This window comes from Nannobrachium achirus (assembly GCF_963921795.1).
Source record: "Nannobrachium achirus genome assembly, chromosome: 19".
NCBI lineage: Eukaryota > Metazoa > Chordata > Actinopteri > Myctophiformes > Myctophidae > Nannobrachium > Nannobrachium achirus.
Genome location: NC_137826.1, coordinates 48,612,925 through 48,637,464, shown reverse-complemented (window position 1 = coordinate 48,637,464; position 24,540 = coordinate 48,612,925). Strand labels below are relative to the sequence as shown.

The 24,540-nt window shown below is 43.1% G+C and overlaps 1 protein-coding gene across 1 annotated transcript in view; it reads right to left on the bottom strand.

Moving 5' to 3' along the window:
- LOC308304250 (trafficking protein particle complex subunit 14-like) overlaps nt 1-18,167 on the bottom strand; it is a gene marked incomplete at both ends in the record, with an annotated part of 28,245 nt that extends 10,078 nt beyond the window's left edge. The window contains 10 exons of the mRNA XM_080748817.1: nt 2,411-2,562; nt 3,444-3,526; nt 4,377-4,524; nt 6,471-6,591; nt 8,380-8,466; nt 11,722-11,851; nt 12,234-12,329; nt 12,556-12,646; nt 14,977-15,277; nt 18,002-18,167. Of these exons, the coding sequence (XP_080604943.1) occupies nt 2,411-2,562; nt 3,444-3,526; nt 4,377-4,524; nt 6,471-6,591; nt 8,380-8,466; nt 11,722-11,851; nt 12,234-12,329; nt 12,556-12,646; nt 14,977-15,277; nt 18,002-18,167 (1,375 nt within the window). The remainder of the gene's footprint in view (nt 1-2,410; nt 2,563-3,443; nt 3,527-4,376; nt 4,525-6,470; nt 6,592-8,379; nt 8,467-11,721; nt 11,852-12,233; nt 12,330-12,555; nt 12,647-14,976; nt 15,278-18,001) is intronic.
- Nucleotides 18,168-24,540: the final 6,373 nt, after the last annotated feature.

Sequence of the window (24,540 nt, the reverse complement as noted above, 5' to 3'; positions counted from 1 at the left end):
CCTTCACCTTGACATGAACCCGGAGATTACACACATTTATCGATAGACCAGTGTAGCTGTATGTAAAGAAAAAGTAATTAAACCCCTCCTTTTCATTTTTTCTTCTTAAAAATGCTAAATACAATGTACAAGTAGGTAGTATCGATACAATCGATTCTTTGCACTGCCGATTCGATACGATACAAAATAAAACAATACGATTCGATTTTAGCTGTTTTCATTTCGATATACTTCGATTTTATAAGTTAAAAACGATATTTCGATACAGTTACTATATTGTTACACCCCTACAAACTATGGTCCCGACCCAGTGGCCACACACACACACACACGCACACTCAAAACACGTCGCACTGACGCGTTTTGAGCGTGTAGATCCGCTATTTTTGCTATTTTTGACAGTATGCAATGTGGTCCTCTGGACTGAGTGTGAAAAATATAGTGGCCTCTCTATCATCAAAGTTGCCCTTCCCTGCCATATATGGACAAAATTAGCTTTCAGTAAAGGTCAGTAACCAAGAAGAACATAGCCTATAGTACTTAAGTAACATTTTTAGGTATTTTCTTTTTTTTTTACTTTATTGGAGTATGCCTACTTCCAATTATCAATAAGTTTACTTTTAGTTCAATGGAAAATATTGAAGGTCTACTTGAACTCCACTATATTTACAGTATTTGAAAACTAGTTATTAAATACTTACTTAGTTAATAACAAAACCACTTCAAACCACTAAATTTGTGACATGAGACCTTATGCATAATGAAAACCTTTCTTTGGGTACGTTAAGTACATTTTGATGTCAATACCTTTGTACTTTTATTCAAGTCAATCTTGAATACTGAACTTGAATAGGTTATTGACACATTTACTTGAGTAAAAAAAGTAGTATTTCTTCACATCACTGCTTTCAGTAAAGGGAAGTCAACTTATTGAAATAAGGAACATGTCTTCAGCCTCTACGCACACAGCACAGTACTGTAAACCACACATCTACATACAGGGCTCATTATCTACGTACAGGATCTACACGCATACACATCTTCTCACGTATCTACAAACATAGCTTGTATCTACGCACATAGCAGCCTCACCCACTTACAGTACCTCAATGTTGACACGATTGCACGCAACACTTTATTAGGGGGCGTCAGTGGCTCAGCGGTAGACTGGCCAGTAGAGCCAGTCTCCCCCAGAGTTAGTGTTGACTGTGAAGTGTCCTTGAGCAAGACGCTGAATCCCTAACTGCTCCCGATGTGCAGGTTGTTGTCTTGCATGGTTTCCTCTGCCATCGGTGTATGAATGTTGTGTGGAGGTGAATGGGTGAACGTAATGCACTATTTAGGTAAAGCACTTTGGATAAAAAGCGCTATATAAACGCACCATTTACTGTGACTGCTAAAATATATATATTTACTTGCGCCAGCAAGTAAATATATATAGGGTGATGGTAGGGTGATGATAGCTGTATGTGGGTATGTGGTGATGTACGGTATGTGGCCGTATTTGGCTATGGGTCAGCCAATGAGGAGAAAGGATCGCAAAATGACTAGATAATGCCTAGATGACTAGTCTGTATAGTCACCCCATATTTGGGCCTAATGGCTATGGGGCCACGGCACCAACAATGGCACATGCCATTGAAATGATGAAAATGGCGAAAGTTGGCACCTTGTTTTGTTGGCACCTAGTTTTTTGGGAGCTTTTTTATGCCTTTATTAACTTTGACTGCCATAGTTTTTCCAAAAATAATGTGGATTACTGCCAATGCTTTTTCCTATTGTATTTAACTGATTTTCGGGAGCTTTGTGTGCACGGCCGACCAAAATATTTTCTTTCAAGCAGAGATTGTCGCCGGATGTACTATTTCACAAGGCATAATGGGAAACTGAGTCTTTTCCCTCACTCCTGCCAGCGGTAGCACGGGGGCTATCGGTTACCATGGTAAACAGTTAAACCATCCCTGGACGTGTTAACCAGGCCGCGGTACTTCACGGGGGAATCGTTAAAACATCAGGGAACGTGTTAGGCACTCCAGGTGTTAATAAGGGGTACATCTGTCCATTCCGACATGTCTCCTTTCCGACAGACACTAACCCTATCTCTTACCCTTACCCTAACCTTAACCTCTATGGAAGTGTTGCCACTCCGACAATAAGAAGTCACTGTCGACATGTCGGAATGGAGAGTGCCCCCCATTTTAGGCTAGTACCGGTAGGTTGACAGGAAATGGGGAGAGAGAGATGAGGAGTGACACGCAGCAAAGCTAGCCGGGGTCGGGACTCGAACCCGCGACGCGCTGTCAGGCTACATTGAGCCTAGGTGCCAGGACCGCTACGCCAGCCGTCCAGGCCAAAAAATAAATAGTTTTAATGCTCATATTAGCGTAGGAAGTATTAGGTTGCTTCTTACTCTCGGGCGTCCAGACCAGGCGGACGGACAGGAAGTCCTGGAGGTTGTTGAACAGGTTGTATCGTACCAGGAAGTGACCTTTGACCTGGGCGGTGCTGGGGCAGCTGGCCGTCATCACGAACCTGGGCTTGTCCAATCGAACGCTGGGGAGTCTGAGGAGAGGCGGAGGCAAAAGTTTAGTAGGGTCGGCTGAGCTCAGAAATGACTTTACGCAAATATGGTTGTAAAAATAAAATTGTATGATTTTCATATTACAGTGGGGATTTGACCGGACTTTATTCTTGATTTTATTACCTTAGTAATTATAAATACTGTAGTCTTCTTTCATTTATATTGATATGTGTTTTTGTAAATGATGGTCCCATATGTTTTCTTGAAATTGATAATACTGAGTTAAGACTGCCCTGCCCTGCCAGCCAATAGCATTAGTTTCAGAGCACGCAAACACAATGCTCAGGTTTTTAATGTGTGGCTCACAAAGCACCTGTAGACATTTTATCATACAGGATTTACAGTCTGTACAGTAAGTACAGTGCGGTGCATGTATTTACATGTAATAACCAGTAAGACTCCCTAAATCGGGAGATAAGCGACCGTCAGGTCGCATACACAAACTTTAGAAGGCAATGGTAGCCAATCAGGAGGGAATATGGGAAATGGGACAGATCCATGTTGATGACATGACTTTAGAGATACTGTGTACCGCTTTGCGTGATTTTAGGGCAAAATCTGTAGGAGGAGTGTCCAAAAATGTGTTTTGCAAGAATAGGCCTTATGGTAGCGCTAGAAGAGGGCCAAGTGAGACAACCAAGGAGTGTGTGTGCAAAGTTTGGCATGGATCGGGACAACGGTGGCAGAGATATGAGTAGGGGAAAAGTGTGACGTGTGACGTGTGACTGACTGACAGCCGGTGGAGGTTTTGATAGTAACTGCGACCCATAATAACCGCAGCCTGTAGACAACATTGTGCACCTGTAATGTGGTTCATGTAAATATACAGTTGTGTAGTGTGTGTATAGTTACAGTTGTGTACCTGTAGTGTGTGTATATGCAGTTGGTGAAAGGCATCTTGGGTGTCGACCATTGCAACACAGCGACCAATGGAACCTCCAATCCCTGCAGAGAAAATAACAATAAAAATAATATTACGACAATAAATGCACAGAATCTCTGTCCGTACGTCTGTGGTACGGTCGGGACCGGCCGACCGAGGATGCGAGGGAGTTGAGAATCCTTCCATCGAGTACGCCCATATATAGGAGATCTGGTTGTCTAGATCTGCTCACATACTGTAATGGTCATGTTCATAAATGGGACCGGCGGACCGCATTGCCTGCAGGCGAGGCATTCGTCGATATTAGGCTACTGATAAGCCCATATAGGCATAATATATGGACATCCAGTTGTCCAGAAGTGTTGATCCAACCAATATGCCCATATATGGGTAGATACTGATGACATCAGGGATCTCCATATATGGGCATAGAAGCAACACATGCTGACAGACAGACAGATCCAGAGATCTCCATATATGGGCATGAAAGGCCAAAGGGACACAGACAGACGGCTAGAACGGGTATTACATGACAGGGTGGGGCATGCATTCACAACTTGCATCGTTCCCGAATAGGACAATACCCAACGGGCATGGTCTAGTGTAATTACTTGCACCAGCAGAGCGTGCAAGGACTGTGTTCGGCTGTGTATGTACTGTATGTAGGTATGTAGGTAGGTAGCTGTGTGTGTTTAAGCCCGTAGCCCAATCAGGGACCAGCATTTCAGGCAACGTCATCATTAACAGCCAATGAGGGATGGTGCCAGTGGTGATGTCACTGGCACCGCCAGTGGTGAGCGCACCTCATGGTGCGCTTCTGCTGGTGCACAAGTAGGCCTTACATGGCCTACTTGTGCACAAGTCGCAAGTTGGCACCTTGACAGAGTGCTTAATATTAATAATCATAATCACCTCAGCAGAGTCGTCGTCGGGCAGGTCGTTGACGTGCAGCTGGAACAGGAAGTCGTGTTCCTCCAGGGAGCAAAGCATGATGGGAAGGTGACCGGCCACGCCCTCCACTCGGCAGAACGACGCCATGGCGACCACTCCTGATTGGTGACTGACAGACACAGACAGCCCAGTGTCACTGTGTGTGTGTGTGTGTGTGTGTGTGTGTGTGTGTGTGTGTGTGCGTGCGTGCGTGCGTGCGTGCGTGCGTGCGTGCGTGCGTGCGTGCGTGCGTGCGTGTGCGTGTGTGAGTGTGTGTGTGAGTGTGTGTGTGTGTGAGTGTGTGTTTGTGTGTGTGTGTGTGTGTGTGTGTGTGTCAGCGTGTGTGTGTCAGCGTGTGTGTGTGTGTGTGTGTGCGTGTGTCAGTGGCATCAGTTCAGCAAAGCTAAGGTATGGCAACATGACTGGTGTCTTGCACACGCGTGAAGGCGCGCTTGCAAGATACCAGTTGCACCAGTCATGTTGCCAGACACCAGTCATGTTGCCGTGTGTGTGTGTGTGTGTGTGTGTGTGTGTGTGTGTGTGTGTGTGTGTGTGTGTGCGCACGTGCGTGTGTGCGTGTGTGCGCGTGTGCGCGCGTGTGCGCGCGCGCGCGTGTGTGTGTGCGTGCATGTGTGCATTGTGTTTCTTTGCCCCTGTGTTTTACTCACAGACCACTTCCTGCATAGTACGTTTGTGTGTGTGTGTAATAAAATGTGTAATGGTGTAAAGTAACTAAGTACATTTGCTCAAGTACTTTTTGTCATTTCATCATCTAATCAGGCTTTTGGGAACACCCAGGACAGTTTTTGAATTTCTTCATTCAGTATTTGGATATTTGATATTCATGTCCACCCATTTCCCCCCTTCCAAATTTTAACCATGATAGATTCAATGAAAACAACTGTCCTTTTTTCTGGTGATTCCTGACACCTTCCAAATGCGTGAGCAAGCCCTGTTTTTTCGATAACATTCTTCATTGATTTCTATTATTTTTTTGGAGGAAATTAAAATGATTAAATACAATAAAAGATTATAAAAAATAAATTAAAAAGGTTATCAAATAAACACGGCCTGCTCACGTTTTCGGGGGTAGTATGAGTCACCAGAGAAAAGGACAGTTGTTTTCATTGAATCTATCATGGTTAAAATTGAGTTTGAAGTTTGAAGTTTGGAGTTTGAAGTTATAATGGCTTTGTATCCACAAGTTTCCGCGGGAGTTTACTGGAGACTATCGGGACCAAACTTCCGGGTTTAACAGCAGACATACAAGCTCACGTCGCGTCGCAGATGCAACCCGTTGTGAGCTTGTAAATCGGCGTCGGAAGCTCGGTGCAGACGTCTGCGCAATGCACTATGGGGCGTTGGAAACTCGTGGATAGGAAGGTCCTGGGAAGGGGGCAAAATGGGGGAAATGAATATCAAATATCTAAATACTGGGGGGCATAGCTCAGGGGTAGAGAAACCGTTATTAGAGCACGAAGGGTTCCCGAAGGGTTCCCAGTTCGAATCCGGGCTCCCCCTGAGTTAATGTCGAAGGGTCCTTGGGCAAGACTCTGAACCCCACATTGGTGCCTTGCATGGTTTCCTCTGCCACCGGTGTATGAATGTGTGCGTGAATGGGTGAATGTAATGCACAATCTCTGTAAAGCGCTTTGGATAAAAGCGCTATATAAATGCACCATTTACCATTTTTATTTACCATTTTACTGAATGAAGAAATTCAAAAACTGTCCTGGGTGTTCCCAAAAGCCTGATTAGACAATAAAATTACAAAAAGATTTTTTGAAAGTGAAATATCCCTTTAAGTAAAATCTAGAGGTACTTTTACTTTGCTATAGTATTTCCAATTTTCTATATTTTTACATTTACTCACATTTACATCTCAGAGGCAAAGTGTTGTATCGAGTGACATGACTATTGCATCATGAAAACATATGCCATGATTTTGTGAATGTAAGCTTACTGCACCTATAATATTTATTTGTGTGTGTGTGTGTGTGTGTGTGTGTGTGCGTGCGTGCGTGCGTGCGTGCGCGCGCGCGCGTGCGTGCGTGTGTGTGTGTGTACGTGTCTTACCAGACGTTGTCCACTAGCATGACGGAGCCATCAGGCATCACAGGCAGATAGGACTCGTTCAGGTTGGGGAGGATCCTCACGTCTTTGACACACACCTCCTCCTGGGAGCAGGCATTTAACACTGACACACACACACGCACGCACGCACGCACGCACGCACACACACACGCACACACAAACACACACACACACACACACACACACACACACACACACACACACACACACACACACACACACACACACACACACACACACACACACACACACACACACACACACACACACACACACACACACACACTCAAACACACACACACACACACACACGGGCACAAGGGAAAGTGTTTTAATGTACTTGCGCAAGGACAGCTAATGGGCCGGCCAAGAGCATTGCTTTTCTCCTCAAGAATGTTGCATCATGCGGCAACTAATATTCCAAACCTCTGTAGAGACACACACAATCCTTCTGTCTTGGAAAACCTCACATTTGAGTATTTAGCACTTAGTTTGGTTTATTTCAGTACATTTTGTGGTAACATAGTTTAAATTTCATAGGTAATACAGAAAAATAACCACAATTCTGACCCAAAAGGTATAGGCTGAAATGATAGCTTATTTACCTTCCCTATAACAAAACAAAGAAAAGATTTATTCACATCAAACCATTACCCAAATGGATTAGACCATAATGAAATCACTTGAAAGAATGTTACAACATCTTGTTAGTATACTGTACATAACTAAAGACAAATTCTAATTAATTACAAAACACCTACAGTATAAGTCTATTGAGAATCATGCAAGGACGCTCTTTTTAGACTCCTCTTCAGCCTTTCAATTCAATACAGTCTGATTTTCTTGTGTCAAAGATGGTACAGTTGGAACTGAATCCATACTTAATTCACTGGTATGCTTCTTTCTTGACTAACAGAGTACAGAGGGTGAAAGTGAACAGTGAACTTTCCTCAGCAGTAACTACTAATGTTGGTGCTCAGCATGGGTGGGTTGTGTAAGCTTAGCCGTACTTTTCAACAAGGGGCCAGGGACCCCTATGGGTCATCAGAGTTACTACAGGGGACGCTGCCAAATCTTTGTGTGATAGGAACTTCAGCCAAAAATAGCAGATCTACAAGCTTGCAGATCGGCTATTTTTGGCAAAGAGGTTTGGTGTTGAGGGAAATAAGATCAGACCAAGAACGGTCAAGTATTGACAGTTTAAGTAGTTAAATCTCTGAAAAGACACATTAACATGAGTCCATTTTCCTGGCCTATATAATAATCATTCAGTGCAATAACGAGTCCCTTACTCCTATGTGCAATGCCCAAAGACAGGCAGTGTAGCAAAACTAAAACATAGAATGGTATTATGGTATAATTCCATTCCAAATTTCATGCCAAATTCTTTTCTACACCACACCTATAGGACATAGTGGATACTAGTTAAATTGCTCATGCTTCATCACTTACAATTCATTTGTTGCTGGACGGCACATGCAGGTTGGTGTCACGTTGCGTGACTAAGGAACAGATCTACAAGCTAACTACACGTCACGCTGCAGCACTTTGTGAGCTTGTAGATCTGTTCTTTTCGTCACACACATTAGGCAGCAATCATGCAGCCTGTTCGGTGAAAAACTACTCATGTTACATATTTTGTGTAATCTACTGTAAGCTACATCTCTCTCTCTCTCTCTCTCTCTCTCAGCTAAACAGTGAAGACCCTTGCTTCAAACTGACAGCTGTCGTACTTAGTAAGGTCTGTCTGAATGTCACCAATACAATTCTAAATTAATCAATTCATCAGCATAAAATTGTCACTAGAGGTCACTAGAGGTGTTTGTAGAGACTCCTTCAGCTTCTATCCTCTCCCCCCAGTAGTAACTCTGAGGACCCCCGGTTGTCTCACCTTTCAGGATGGTCAGGTGTTTTCCAGACACGGTCATCTGTTTACAGCGAACCGACGGAGGAGGAAGAACTGTCAGCGTGGTACTGACTGGCAGACAGACAGACAGACAGACAGACAGACAGACAGACAGACAGACAGACAGACAGACAGACAGACAGACAGAGCATTAGAATAACATATCGTCACTGTCAGGCAGAAACCTTGTATCTCCAAGTTTCAAATGTGTACATTTTTTTGCAAAGTAAAGCACTGCTTCATCATCATCACACAAGGCTGTTGCACAAAAGTAGTGAAAAAAGCTGATCTACAAGCACACAACGCCTCGCACGGCTGTTTGTCACTGTTGTCACTAGTTTAAAAGGAGTACTTCACCCCCCAAAACGATTACTCTATTGATTACTCACGCCATGTATTAGTCGAATTCCTAAGACAAAAATGTGATTATAGTCAATTTACCCCCATTGATTCCGGATGGGGACCTAAATGCATTCGGGTCCCCATCCGGAAACAATGGAGGTAAATTTATTATAACTAGAGGTTCGCGGCCCTTCGGGCCGCTCACATCTAGAGATCGCGCCTGCTTTGCAGGCGCTCACAGCTACGTTGCAGCAGTGATCCACCCACATCCATCCATCCATCCACAACCATCCATCCATCCATCCATCCACATCCATCCACATCCATCCATCCATCCATCCATCCATCCACATCCATCCATCCATCCACATCCATCCATCCATCCATCCATCCACATCCATCCATCCATCCATCCATCCATGCATCCATCCATCCACATACATGCATCCATCCACATCCATCTATCCATCCACATCCATCTATCCATCCACATCCATCCATCCATCCATCCACATCCATCCATCCATCCATCCACATCCATCCATCCATCCATCCATCCGTCCGTCCGTCCGTCCGTCCGTCCGTCCGTCCGTCCGTCCGTCCGTCCGTCCGTCCATCCATCCATCCATCCACATCCATCCATCCATGCATCCATCCATCCACATACATGCATCCATCCACATCCATCCATCCATCCACATCCATCCATCCATCCACATCCATCCATCCATCCACATCCATCCATCCATCCACATCCATCCACATCCATCCATCCATCCACATCCATCCATCCGTCCATCCACATCCATCCATCCACATCCATCCATCCATCCACATCCATCCATCCATCCGTCCATCCACATCCATCCATCCATCTCCATCCATCCGTCCATCCACATCCATCCATCCATCCATCCACATCCATCCATCCACATCCATCCATCCATCCATCCATCCATCCATCCATCCACATCCATCCATCCATCCATCCATCCATCCATCCATCCATCCACATCCATCCATCCATCCATCCATGCATCCATCCATCCATCCATGCATCCATCCATCCATCCATCCACATCCATGCATCCATCCATGCATCCATCCACATCCATGCATCCATCCATGCATCCATCCACATCCATCCATCCATCCATCCATCCATCCATCCATCCATCCACATCCATCCATCCATCCATCCATCCACATATCCACATCCATCCATCCATCCATCCATCCACATCCATCCATCCACTTACTGTACTGTACTGTACTTTACTGTACTCTACTGTACCCGACTGTACCGTATTGTACTGTACTTTACTGTACTCTACTGTACCCGACTGTACCGTACTGTACTGTACTTTGCTGTACTCTACTGTACCCGACTGTACCATACTGTACTGTACTTTGCTGTACTCTACTGTACCCGACTGTACCGTATTGTACTGTACTTTGCTGTACTCTACTGTACCCGACTGTACTGTACTGTACTGTACTTTACTGTACTCTACTGTACCCGACTGTACCGTACTGTACTGTACTTTGCTGTACTCTACTGTACCCGACTGTACCGTACTGTACTGTACTTTGCTGTACTCTACTGTACCCGACTGTACCGTATTGTGCTGTACTTTGCTGTACTCTACTGTACCCGACTGTACCGTACTGTGCTGTACTTTGCTGTACTCTACTGTACCCGACTGTACCGTACTGTGCTGTACTTTACTGTACTCTACTGTACCCGACTGTACCGTATTGTACTGTACTTTGCTGTACTCTACTGTACCCGACTGTACCATATTGCACTGTACTTTGCTGTACTCTACTGTACCCGACTGTACCGTATTGTACTGTACTTTGCTGTACTCTACTGTACCCGACTGTACCGTACTGTGCTGTACTTTGCTGTACCGTACTGTGCTGTACTTTGCTGTACTCTACTGTACCCGACTGTACCCGACTGTACCGTACTGTGCTGTACTTTACTGTACTCTACTGTACCCGACTGTACCGTATTGTACTGTACTTTGCTGTACTCTACTGTACCCGACTGTACCGTATTGTACTGTACTTTGCTGTACTCTACTGTACCGTACTGTACTGTACCCGACTGTACCGTACTGTACCCGACTGTATCTTACCGTATTGTACCGTACCCCCCCCCCCCCCCTCTCTCTCTCTCTCTCTCTCTCTCCCCCTGTGCAGCTGACCCCCCCCTTCCCTCTTGTAACCTGAGAACTTGGTGATGATAATGACACATTGGTCTACAGAGGATTGCGCAATAGGTATTGCGAAATAACCATACAAACACAAACTGTACGGTAAATATGCATTTTGAAAACATGAAATGTTGACAGCGCAAAGCGTCCAGGTTAGTCTGTCCTGGTGTGTGTGTTTATGAGAGGTGTTGTCAGATATTGTAAATGTAGATACAGTTTGAAGTGTGTCAAGTGTGTCTCACCATTGGAATGTTGGTTGCTCGAATGTAGGGATTTGATAGAAATGTTGTCTTCGGAACGCGACAAAAAACCCAAATTATTATTGAACTCAAGTCTCCATTGCGCGAGTAATCAATAGAAAAAAAGTCATTTTGGGGGTGAACTACTCCTTTAAATCATAAAAAATATATAAATACAAAACAAACAGTTTTGGACATACAAGGTTTCCACCCGACAACGACAATATGTATATCATACAAATAAGGCAAGTGTCACATCATCATTGTCGTGTGGAAACCTTGTATACCTGAAGCTGTGTTCCAATAATGGATCCAATATAGTTATTATTTACTTACAAGCTCTTGTTGAAGTTGTATTTCTAACCTTTTTGCTAGGTTTAGCTTAGAAACAGGGGTGTGTTTTTGTTTAACCAATCACAGTGTCAGACGACGGCCCCATCCCCTCCGGGCTGGTGGTGTGTGTGTGTGTGTGTGTGTGTGTGTGTGTGTGTGTGTGTGTGTGTGTGTGTGTGTGTGTGTGTTACCCTGGGCCTTGAAGGTGTTCAGGTCCTGGGTGAAGGTGTGAGACGGGTCTCTCTGCTGCAGGATGTTCAGGTAGCCATGCTCCTTGACCTCTGACCTGTCTGTCTCCCTCCTCCACACGGTCACCATCACCTGCACACACACGCATGCACGCACGCACGCACGCACGCACGCACGCACGCACGCACGCACGCACGCACACACACACACACACACACACACACACACACACACACACACACACACACACACACGTTGATGTTTTCATTGCCATGGAATCTATAATATTAGTATCAAGACATGAGCCGTGCGTTAAAGTAGTAGTTCTCCCCCAAAATGACTTTTTTAATTATTTTTGGGGTTTGGCTTGCAAAGTAGCCTACACTGTGATGTTGTTTTTCAAAGAAAATGCACACGCACAACATATAAATAGATACAGAATAGCTGTAGTGATATGGTATGACACAGACACCCAGACAGACAGACAGACAGACAGACAGACAGACAGACAGACCTTGACTTTCAGTGTGTTGACCGGCAGTTTGTCCAATGAGACGGTGAGAGGAAAGATGACCTCATCAGACAGTACGACAGGTTCATCTAGAGGAGACTAGAGAGAGAGAGAGAGAGAGGTTTAGTCAATCAATCAATCAATCAACCAACCAACCAATCAATCAATCAATCAATCAATCAATCAATCAACCAACCAACCAATCAATCAATCAATCAATCAATCAATCAATGAGTCAGTCAGTCAGACAGACAGACAGACAGACAGACAGACAGACAGACAGACAGACAGACAGACAGACAGACAGACAGACAGACAGACAGACCTGTAGATTTGCAGATCTATACATTTCCCTTCCAGTTGTTCCAGTGTTGTTGTGAATGAGGAGAGGCTTACACTCCCTGAAACTACGACATCTGAGAGGAGAACAGGAGGAGGAAAGAAAGAAAGAAAGAAAGAAAGAAAGAAAGAAAGAAAGAAAGAAAGAAATTAGAAAAAGCGATTCTAAAACGTTTTAATGTCAAGGACTCTCCTCAAGACACACCTCAAAGGTTGGTGTCAGGTGCGTAGGACAAAAGTGCATATATTCAAAGGATCTCTGATAATAAAATCAAAGACGAGGCCCGCCATTAGTGAGTACAAGACTAAGAGCTCAATACGCAGGAATGACCGTGAGTATCCTGTGGCCAGGGGTGTCACACCAAATTCTGGGCCCTGGGTACCAGGATTCACTGCGGGCCCCCCATGAATGTTCTTCATAGGGGGGGGGGGTTTAACCCATTTATACTGGGAACGCATTATTACACATTATTTTGTGCTGCGCTGTGAGCTTGTAGATATGCAATTTTTTTTTAAAATCGTGAACATTTGTGCAAGTCTTTTTGTGCAAAAACTTTTTCATGTGAAGGATCCCCAAAATGATATGTATTTGGCCACAGACTCCCATCTCAAAATATTTCGTTCCAGGGACCCCCAGAAGCAAACTTTGAGCTACAAATGTTCGCTTAAAAAAATACATATTATTCAAAGATTTGCACACATTTTCACTACTTTTCAAAAATAGCAGATCTACAAGCTGTGAGCTTGTATATCTGCTATTTTTCAATAGTTAAAGTATACAATAATTAAGGCCCCTCCACCCTGGGCCCTAGTAACTCCCCTGGGCCCTAGTGACGCCCCTGCCTGTGGCTATTCATTTCAATGAGCCAAAACATGACATATCCTCCTTTAGATTTCAGGGCATAGAACAAACCCAGATGCCACCTAGAGGTGGTGACATTGGCCTTCTTCTGAAGAGAAGAGAAGTGCATTGGATTTTTACACTACTAATTCGTGCTTAATATTATGCTATGATTGGTCATGCGTTCATTGGATGGACTGCCTTATATGTAATAAACCTGTGCATGCATTTCTGTGGAGATTTGTTTTAGATTGAACTTTATTCTCGCTGTGTGTTTTTTATTCTTTGACTATTACTGGGTCCACCAATGCCTTGTTCTTTTCTTTATAGACATTTAAGACCTGGTCGGATGAACTATACAGGCCATTTCCTCGGTTATTCAGAGCTCTAATTAGTGATTCCATACCCAGAGAAAAAAGATGTTGTATTTTTGTGAATGGGATTGCAAACACTCTGATGTTTACGTGGGTCTAATATGATGGTGATGGGAGTGCCTTTAAGGTTGGTGATTACCTGTACAGCCAATAGGCAGATGATTCGTTGACCCACACTGTGTGGGATACTGTGATCAAATATATTTTTACTTATTTTACTTTTGGTACTTTAAGTACTAGGGGTGTAACGATATAGTAAATGCATCGAAATATCGTTTTTAACTTAAAAAATCGAAGTATATCGAAATGAAAACAGCTAAAATCGAATTGTATCGTTTGATTTTGTATCGTATCGAATCGGCAGTGCAAAGAATCGAGAATCGAAAATTTTAAAGGAGGGGTTTAATTACTTTTCCATTCCATATAGCTACACTGGTCTATCAATAAATGTGTGTAATCTCTAGGTCCATGTCAAGGTGCAGGTTTGTCAATATACAGTGTCCATATATTTGGCAGATAATCACAGTGTTTACTTATTTATATCCATAATAATACATGTTTCCCTTAAAAACCTGCACAATATCGTATCGTATCGCCATGAATGAACCAATATCGTCCATGTATCATATCGTCAACCATGTATCGTGATATGTATCGAATCGCTATTAAAATGTATCGTTACACCCCTATTAAGTACATTATGACGCCAATATCTTTGTACTTTTACTCAAGTACATTTTGAGTATTTCTGCATTGTAGTATTGATACTTTTGTTTTACTTTTGATGTATGTAAAAGAAAAAGGAATATACTTACGAATATTCTAACATTTTCGAAAAGGTGTCATATAATCACATGAGGGATGGGCCATGAGGTGGCATGACACTAAATAAAATAATTCATTCATTCATAAAGGGGAAAACCACTCATTTTCAACTTTGAACTACGTCACTCATTGACTGCGATTTTGACCCCCCCTTCTTTTGCGACAAACTGCCAGCATTGTGTTTACCTTTAACACGTGCGTGCGCCTCGTGCACGACAGTTCACGGATCACGTTCGCTCTACGATCCTGCCGTGGTAAGCAACAAAAATCTGCTATTTTTCTATAGCTAAAGCATTCAATATTTCTAGGCCTAAATGGGTTAAGTAAAAAGTTTTACTGGTCAAAACCTCCGCCACTGGTCAGTTACCTTGGGTCCAGTCTGTTTCCTATGGCGGCGATGGCGGCCTCGGCCGCCGCGATGTAGTCCTCCTCGACCTCCTCCTCCTGGCCCTCGTCGTCGCCGCTGCTCTGGTAGTCGTGGTGATGGTAGTCGTGGAGGTTGTAGTCGTGGAGGTTGTAGTCGTGGGGATGCTGCTGCTGGTGCTGGTGCTGCCGGTGGTGGTGTCTGTGGTGGGTGCTCTCTCCGGGGCTGACGCTGGCCACGGCGCACAGCGAGCCCGCCAGGTCCCTCCACGCGCGGCTGCTGGCCGACTCCGTACCAAACCCACCTGTGAGGATGGGAGAGAATATTTGTGTCTAAATCGCAGGGCCGTGCAGAGAGCACTGAGCGGGCAGGTAGCCTGGGATCACTTCACTTTTCGTGGTTGTAACCGATGGAGCGGAAACCACAACACGTCATGTTGTAGTACTCAAAGGACTACAATTTGCCGGAACTATCCACCGGAAACAGTTCTAACCCCAAATAATTCCCCTATACACTCAAGGACATACTTTTAGGGGCCTACCTAATAAACTCCTTGATGCGGAGTAGTTTTGCTTTTGAAAAAATCGTTTGGTATATGCATCTTTTAGCCCAACTCGTAGTGACTGGCAAGACTACACTAGGCTAATCGAGCATTTTAATAGGGATTGGGGAAACAAACGGGGGGAACCAAATCAGAGCGACGCCACTTCTTCTAGTGGTTTCCGCACTTTAGGCGGAAACCAAACGGCCTGTTGTTAACGAACACCAGGCTTTCCCCCAGAAAGCCTGGTAGGCGAGGTTAGCGGGCAGGTACTCAAACCTCACAAAGGGGCACTTCTGCGAGCGTGTAGCGCGTGCGCGGATTTTTGGGGTGGTCCTTTTATTACTGCGTTCGGTGGCGTATATCGATGGCCAAAGTGCGAAACCTCCTATCCTATAATATATCTAACATAAGGGTCTTGAGCTGTTAGCTAAGCTATCGTCCCGCAGTGCTTATACGTAGGTGGTGCGCTTGTTGCCTTTCCTGGCTTTGCCCTGGGTTGGCTCCCTGTACTGTCAGCTTGCTTACCTCTACCCTCCAGATGCCTGACACAGTGCCCAGCCAGCCTCTAGCAATATGCTGACGGTAATCTTGCTAGAGCAGGGGTCTTCAACAGGGGGTCCGGGACCCCTAGGGGGTCTTAAGAGTTACTACAGGGGGTCCTCCAAATATTTGTTCGATAGAAACTTCTCCTTTATATTAACCACTTGCCAAAAAAAAGCAGATCTACAAGCTCACAACGCCTCGCGCTGCGAGGCGTTGTGAGCTTGTAGATCTGCTTTTCTTTTTTTTTAGATCGGCTATTTTAGGCAAAGAGGTTTGATCTAGAGGGGGAAAGAGCAGATTAAGTACAGAGTGAAAGGTCAAATTTGACGGTTCAAGTGGTTAAATATATGAAAACATTGTATTTTGGAATTGACATGAATCCAAAATACAATTAATGATTGTGCTGTCAAACAATGAAATTATATTGAATCTATGGAAAGGTTGTGGGGGTCCCGGCTTCATCTCTCTCTCAGCTAAGGGGTCCTTGGCCTTAAAACGTTGAAGACCCCTGTGCTAGAGTGTTTGTTCAATAGCAGTGTTAAATAGCTCTATATTTTGTATGTAATCATTGCTATAGTGTTTGTTCAGTAACAGTGTTAAATAGCTCTATATTGTGATAGTAATAATTGCTATCATTTCTCATTGGTATGATAAATAAATGAATGATCTATGCTTTGTATCACCTACTGTAACAAGCATCTTATCAGCAACAGCAGCCAGTCAGAATACAACACAGGACAGGACTTAGACTATACTGACCACTAATGCAACTCCTTGCAACATCCGAGTTCCAACTACTTGTTGCTACCATTATCCCCAATGGCAGTTGCAAGGAAGTTGCAATGGTGTGACATGGCCTTAAAACTGTTTTGTTGCAAGGAGTTGCAACTAGTTGCATTGGTGCGGTTTGGCCCCCACATGTAATTCCAGTAGCAAGATGACATTATGTCATGAATACAAGATTCACTTATGCTGTAAAAAATAACAGCATTACTGACAGCCAAGTTACACGCACAGCACAGCACAGCACAGCACAGCACAGCACAGCACAGCACAGCACAGCACAGCACAGCACAGCACAGCACATAAACAACAATCAAATTAATTAGAGATATGTCTGTGTTTCATCCGCCTCCCTATCTTCGTTTGCAAAGAAAAGCCATGATTTATCATTCATGACTGACAGCACACACAAAAGACTAAAACAGTAGCCCACCACCGGCTATATGTGACACATGTCACATACACAACGCAACACATTGCGAGCTTGTATAGATAGATCTGCTATTTCTGCATCCACACAGCTATAGCTTATGTGTTATGTACCATATAGGCTTTATAATTCAGGCCTATAATATTTCAAATACATTTGATAAAGTTGTTTACAAATACTACAGTAGGCCTACCCTAGATGTGTGTGTGTGTGTGTGTGTGTGTGTGTGTGTGTGTGTGTGTGTGTGTGTGTGTGTGTGTGTGTGTGTGTGTGTGTGTGTGAATGTTAGTTATTAGACTGGCTAGTTATTAGACATGCATTCATTCTCCGCTTAAAATAAGCCAATTTCACATAATTCCCGAAATAAGCCTATAATAATAATAGCTTACTTAAACTATTATTATCATTATTGTTTGGCTTGTTGTTATAATAATAATATGCATAGTAACCTATTGTTGTTGTTGATGGTGTGGTTGTTAATAATAATAATAATTATTATATAAATGCATAAATACAGCTGTCCTATTCTAGGTTATTAGGCTACATGCAAATTAACAATCAAATATTAGAATATTATCCAGACACACAGCAGGTTCTGTTCTGGTCTCTCATACATAGGATAGGCCTACCTCGGTTCGGGTCGGTACCGGCCGCGGACGGCGACGGCGTCGCGCCGGTGCTGCTCGCCCCCCCTCCAGCCCCTCCGGCCCCTCCAGCCCCGGGCGGTTCTCTGCAGCGCAGCACCAGCAGGAATCGCACGGTCTCGCCCAGGTAGAGGTGGCTCCGGCGGGGCAGGCTGCGGTACCGCGCCGGGTCCGACAGGTCCTGGATGGGCACCGCCGGGAAATACATGAAGTACTCGCACTGCGCCTCCATCATGTGGCCCAGCACCATCGTGGACATGTACGGAAGATTATCACAGCGATACGATAGATAGCAATGCAGTGGGAGTGGTGTTTAAATGGGGTTATCGTTCATATTGTGGTGTTTTAATTCTCTCATCCCCGTCCGTTTCTTTCTTGGAGGATTTATGATCGATATTATTTGCCTGTTATTGATCATGACCGCATCTCTCTGTCTCTCTCTCCTCCTGGGCGCCTCTGATTGGCTGATGCAGGAGGGAGAAGGGGGGGGGGGGGAGGGAGAGAGAGAGAGAGAGAGAGAGAGAGAGAGAGAGAGAGAGAGAGAGAGAGAGAGAGAGAGAGTAGGCAGGCAGGTCACGTGATTAGCTACACCGCAAAATCCATGCTAAACGCTCGTTTAGAACTTTATTTTATTAATATGAATATTATAATGAGGGGTATGGTGAATGTTATGGAAGCCCATTTATTGACAATAGCTTAAATACCACCGTGAAATATAAATGAATGCATGCATGAATATGGAATAATGAATACCGGCAAATAATAATCAATGCATTATTTAATTCCAATGGACTTCCATAGTCCCTGACACCAAATATATTTATATGGTGATCCGAATGTGGCCCAATAGGCCTACATATTAATTTATATAATAATACATATAGCTAATGTTATTGTCGAGACTCGAGACTTGAAAGCACTTGACATGAAAATGGTTGACGAGCGCTGATCTAAACTGTGTACTACCTCTGCTTTGCCACTAGATGGGGCGCTTTCCTCACATTCAAACGTGTGTTCAGCGAAAGCAAAACCACGGCCTAGATCTCGGGAGAGAAACAAGCAACTAGGTCTATGAAAACAACAAGCCCAAAATAAGGGCCAGGGCAGTTGAATACACGAATACTCTATTGACAGTTTGCAAGTATACAGTTGTAGGCCTCCTCATGCATTGAAGGAGGAATATGAGGTCAGTCCGTAACCGTTGCTCTCCCCAGGTTGGCAGAGGGAGTGTAGAACCCATGCAGGATTACATAACTGACACTGGGTGAAAAAAAAAAAAAAAAAAAAGGTTACAAAAATCGTTTGAAGAGATTTGAATCATAATTTAATCAAAAGTTTGTTTGATTGATCACGTTTCGATACGAATTCCTTTATTTATTGATGTGGCCATTGTCTTTGGAATGTGCTGCCTATTTATTAAAAAATTAATAAATAGTCATGAGAAAAGTGTTTTCTTTTTTTTTATGGAGAAAAGAAAAGTTAGAGGCTATGGAGAAATCTAGACATTGACGGCTCATAATGTAATAACGGCTAATGTAATAATTTAAACATAATAAAAACTCAGTCATGAAAAATAGCGCATAGATTTTTCTATAATGTAATAATGTGTTACATTAAGAACCACACATATTCGCTCATAATGTAATAAACGTTCATGATGTAATAATGGCCCATATTGTGGAGAAAAGTCCCATATCTGGGAATGCCCATATATGGACATATTGTGTCAGTCTCTGTTGTTTCAGTGCAACCATGCCCTACACTACACAGCTTCTCGCCCTTAGGACATCTACCTCTGTTGACAACGGACCAAGAAGAATGTCCAGGATGGTCACCTATCTGTCTGTCTCTCTGTCTGTCTGCAGGATTACGCAAAAACTACCAGACCAAATTACACAAAGCTTGGAGAAGTGGCGCATTGGCCCACTTAGATGCCATATACTTTTCAGATGGGGGTCCACTGCCATATATATATATATATATATATATATATATATATATATATATATATGTATATATTTGATGCCGTTACCACTTTGACTCGATAACGATTTTGAATACAGGTCTTTTACTGTAGTTCTTGCCCTGATAAAGACCTGAACTGGTCCAAAGATGTTTTTTTTTGGAGCGGTGAAAGCGCTCCCAATAGACAGGTATGTCCGTGGGTATGTCCGTGGGTGGCTGGGTGGCTGGGTGGGTGGGTGGCTGGGTGGCTGGCTGGCCGTGTCCGTAGCCTGGCAATACCTTGAGTGGCCACACACAGAACACTAGTTAAAGGAGGGGCGCTGTTTTGTGCAGGCCAGGCACACTCACCACTCACTCACACACACACACACGCACGCACGCACGCACGCACGCACGCACGCACGCACGCACGCACGCACGCTCAGATTCACCGCTCCACTTCGAACCGAGGTTTGATTTTTACATTAAAAAGTAGTTGTAGAGGAGAGGAATTGAGTTCAAATAGAGTTTAAAGGTAGAGTAAGTGCTTTTATTTGTTTAAAATAAGTGTGAAACCGCTCTATATTCTGATATTCTTGGAAGGGATGACGTGAGTGATTGGCATAAAGGTTGTCACCTACCTGAACATGTATTATCTGTTTATCAAAGAGCTGGAGAGACAGACTTTTGAAAAGAAAAGAAAAGAAAAGAAAAGAAAAGAAAAGAAAAGAAAACTTTGCTACTGTATTTGTGCACAAAACTAACCTGTGGATCTTCAGTCCACCGTATGTGGACTGAAGACTCACCTCTTCAGACTACTACTGTAACACTCCCCTTCCCTCAATGACCACACATGAAGCTAGATAGCTTTTCTCTTTTTTAGGTTTTTAGACGTTTTTAGAAGATTAGGTGCGTGGTCTGCCTATGCCAGGGGTGGGCAACTTTGATGATGGCGAGGGCCACTATATTTCCACCTTCACTCCAGAGGGCCACATTGCACACATATTACGTCCTACTTTGTCATTCTACTATCTCATACAAAAGAAGCAAAAAATAGCAGATCTACAAGTTGTAGATCAGCTATTTTTGCTTCTTTTGATATGGAATCCTGATTTTTTTCTTGATATTTTTGCCAGACCCATGAAATGGGTAGGCCTACATAAGCAAATGTCGGTCTGTCCAGGTTTTCTATATAAAGGGTATATATGATGATGACATGATGATGACATGCCTACAAAAGGCATGATGTCATAAATGATGATGACAGACAGGGGGTCTGGCACAACCAGGTTGACCTGGTCTAGTTTATTTGGAATCCTGAAATGTAACATTTTGATTTAATTTCAAACGCATATACTCATGTTAACCAGTGCCAGGCGACTTTTAGAGCAACTTTCCCACTATGGGCTTCCCTGCCAAGCGACTTTGGGCGACTTTTACTTAGAAAAAAAAAAAAAAAAAAAATTAAATCTTTTTGGACCCCATTAAATCTAGTAAACATGATTTCAATCGCGATTTTGCATGTTCCACCCCCATACAACCCCATCTTTATACAGGGCAGCCATCTTTGTTTACATAACATGTAAAACATAATGGCTATTATCTCAAGAATGCCTGAACGGATTTCCAATCTTTTTTTGTTTGTTTGAAAGCTGTGAACAGCCTGCACAAACATGGTGCATGATCTGTGCATGGGTGTGCATGATCTGTGCACTACAAATTACATGGAAGTCTATGGAGAGGGCTGGCACTAATGCCACTCGAGGGCATTTTTAATTGGCAGTAAGTGAGTTAAATACAAATACATTGGACATAAAAAAAAAACTACTATACTAGTCATTAAGCTACTAATATAGTCTGACCAGGTCATGTTATGAATTGTAACAGCTGAAATCAATAATATATCAGTATTCCGGTATTAACCTGGAGGCCGCATTAAGCGAAGGTGGGGGCCGCATGTGGCCCCGGGCCGCCAGTTGCCCATGTATGGCCTATGCTAATATTATTTTTTCTAGATTAATATTCCTATGCATTTGTTGTATTGTTGTTGATGTACTGACATATTATCTTGCTTATTATATTGAAGTATTAACTGCTTATTCTAAGTCGCTTTGGATTAAAAGCGTACTGCTAAATGCCTAAACTGTAACTGTAAATTGATATATGCCAACTATTTCTAACAGAAAATGCACGAGTCTTGTGGTTTTGTAAGTTAAGACTTCCATCAGTTGCAATGTAACAGCTCTACACACATTTTGTTTTGATTGTAATTATTCAACTTTTGCTTTGGTAATGTTAACGCTGTGTAGCAATGATTACAATCAGAGTAAGATAAATATATTTACAGAGGTAACCTGAGCCAAAAATGTTTGAGAACCATTGCTCTATAGTCCACTCTATGCTTTATTTACATCAGCAATTCTCAACAAAATGTTACAATCTCACAGACCCCCTCAGTTGGACTTGTTTCCATTCGGTCCCGTGGTCTATAATGATTAGCCCACGGGACCGAATGGAAACCAGTCCATTTGGTTGTCAATCATTTTGTATTGGGACCCCCACTCCCAAGGACCTATAAGGGTCCCGGACCTTATTGTGAGTAACAGCGCTCGCATAATTGGAAAAGTAGAGGAAAATGGAAATTATAGATATTTGAAGAAGAGGAAAGTCACAGTGCAGCTTTAAATGAGTTAATATAGCATCAACATCAGCTCACCCACTATTTGAAAATAGACGATCTACAAGTTTGTGTTGCGTAGCTACTGTCCAAAAAAGAAAGAAAAGAAATATGTGAACACCTGTATAATCCTTACCTATAATCCTTGATTAGGCATATTCACTATTAGCTCTGGTCCAGAGCGTCAACTGCACTGACGCTCTGACAGGCGGCTGGCTAAAAGACTAGACCAGGAAATAAGTGGCGGTCGAGTTGGATGCGTTTTATTTCATGACAAAAATAATGTATTTCACAGAGTGGGTGGGGTGCTGAGAGGTTTCCCACCGCGGAGAATAGACTTTCAACAACGCAAAACTACCTTTGGTTTGGTGAAGTGAAGTGAAGTAGTTTAGTTTATTTTGACTGAAGTTGAGCCCTCATAGGGGCTGAGAAATCCTGATCTAGTCTTTTAGCCAGCCGCCTGCCCATCAGTGCAGCTTGTATGGGGTTGATGGGTTTTATAAACCCAAGGGCCTGATTTCACCCCTGAGCTTACGCTCTGGACCAGAGCCAATTCACTATATTCATTTGATATATTACCTCGCGAGTTGCGCTGTACTTGCTTAATGTAAATCCTTCTGGATTAAGTGCTAAATGTATAATGATTGTAACTGTAAATCGAAAATTGTAACAACACAAGTCTTTTGTGGGGGTCCCTGACAGATCATATTTTCAGATGGGCGAGGGGGGTACAAATACATTATGCAATTTGGGGGTCCTTGACATTGAAAAATGTCAGGGACCCCTCCTCTAATACAAACTCAGTGTGTCACCCTGTGCGTGAAAAGCTGCCTGGTCTCGAATACTACATGAGAAACATACATAATACAGTATATACATATAATAATATATTCTATTGTCCTCTATACATACAGTATATCGTTGCAGTCAGGAAGAAACCTCGTAGTTCCATGTTTCAACTTTTTATGTTTTTTCATTTTTTTTTAGCTATTGAAAAATAGCAGATATACAAGCTCACAGTGCGGCACCGAGTGCCGCGCTGTGAGCTTGTAGATCTGCTATTTTTCGAAAAATCTTGAAAATGTTTGCAAATCTTTGAATATATATTTTTCAAACCCCAATGGCGAAATACATGTCATTTTGGGGGTCCTTGACATGAAAAGGTTTGAGAACCACTGATTTAGAAGAAGGATTTAGAAGACATTTATAGAATCGGATCATAATCTTCAAAGACTTGCACACATTTTCAAGATTCTTTCAAAAATAGCAGTTCCACAAGCTTGTGTATCTGCTATTTTTAATAGTTAAAGCATAAAACAATGGTTAACTTAAAGGTTCAAATCTAGTGACACAGATCATCGTATAGCGTCACACAGTAAAAGCAAAAATAGCTGATCTATGCATATAGAATATAGATCGTCTACATTTTGCTCCACTTTAGCCTGTAGCACCTCCCCGGCCTTGGTGACCTTGCAGGCTTATACAAAGGCTTAAAATGTAATTTAGACAACATATTATATAGACATGAGGCCAGGTCATTGTTGACCTTATGTATAGTTTCCAGGGGTGTCACAAGGGCGGGGGGGAAGTGGGACTGAGTTACTAGGGCCCAAGGTGGAGGGGCTTAATTATTTTATACTTTAGCTATTGAAAAATAGCAGATCTACAAGCTCGCAGCGCGGCATCGGCTATTTTTGAAAAGTTGTGAAAATGTGGGCAAATCTTTGAATGTGTATTTTTTAAGCAAACATTTGTAACTCAAATTTTGCTTCTGGGGGGTCCCTGCATGGAACTAAATATCTTGAGTTGGGAAACAGTTTTTTTTTAAACCTTAAAAGGATTTGAAATATTCAAAGACTTGCACAAATGTTCACGATTTTTCTTTTAAAATAGCGGATCTGCAAGCTCGCAGCGTGGCACTCGGTGCCACGCTGTGAGCTTGTAGATCTGCTATTTTTCAATAGTTAATGCACAAAATAATGCGTAATCAATGCATTGGATG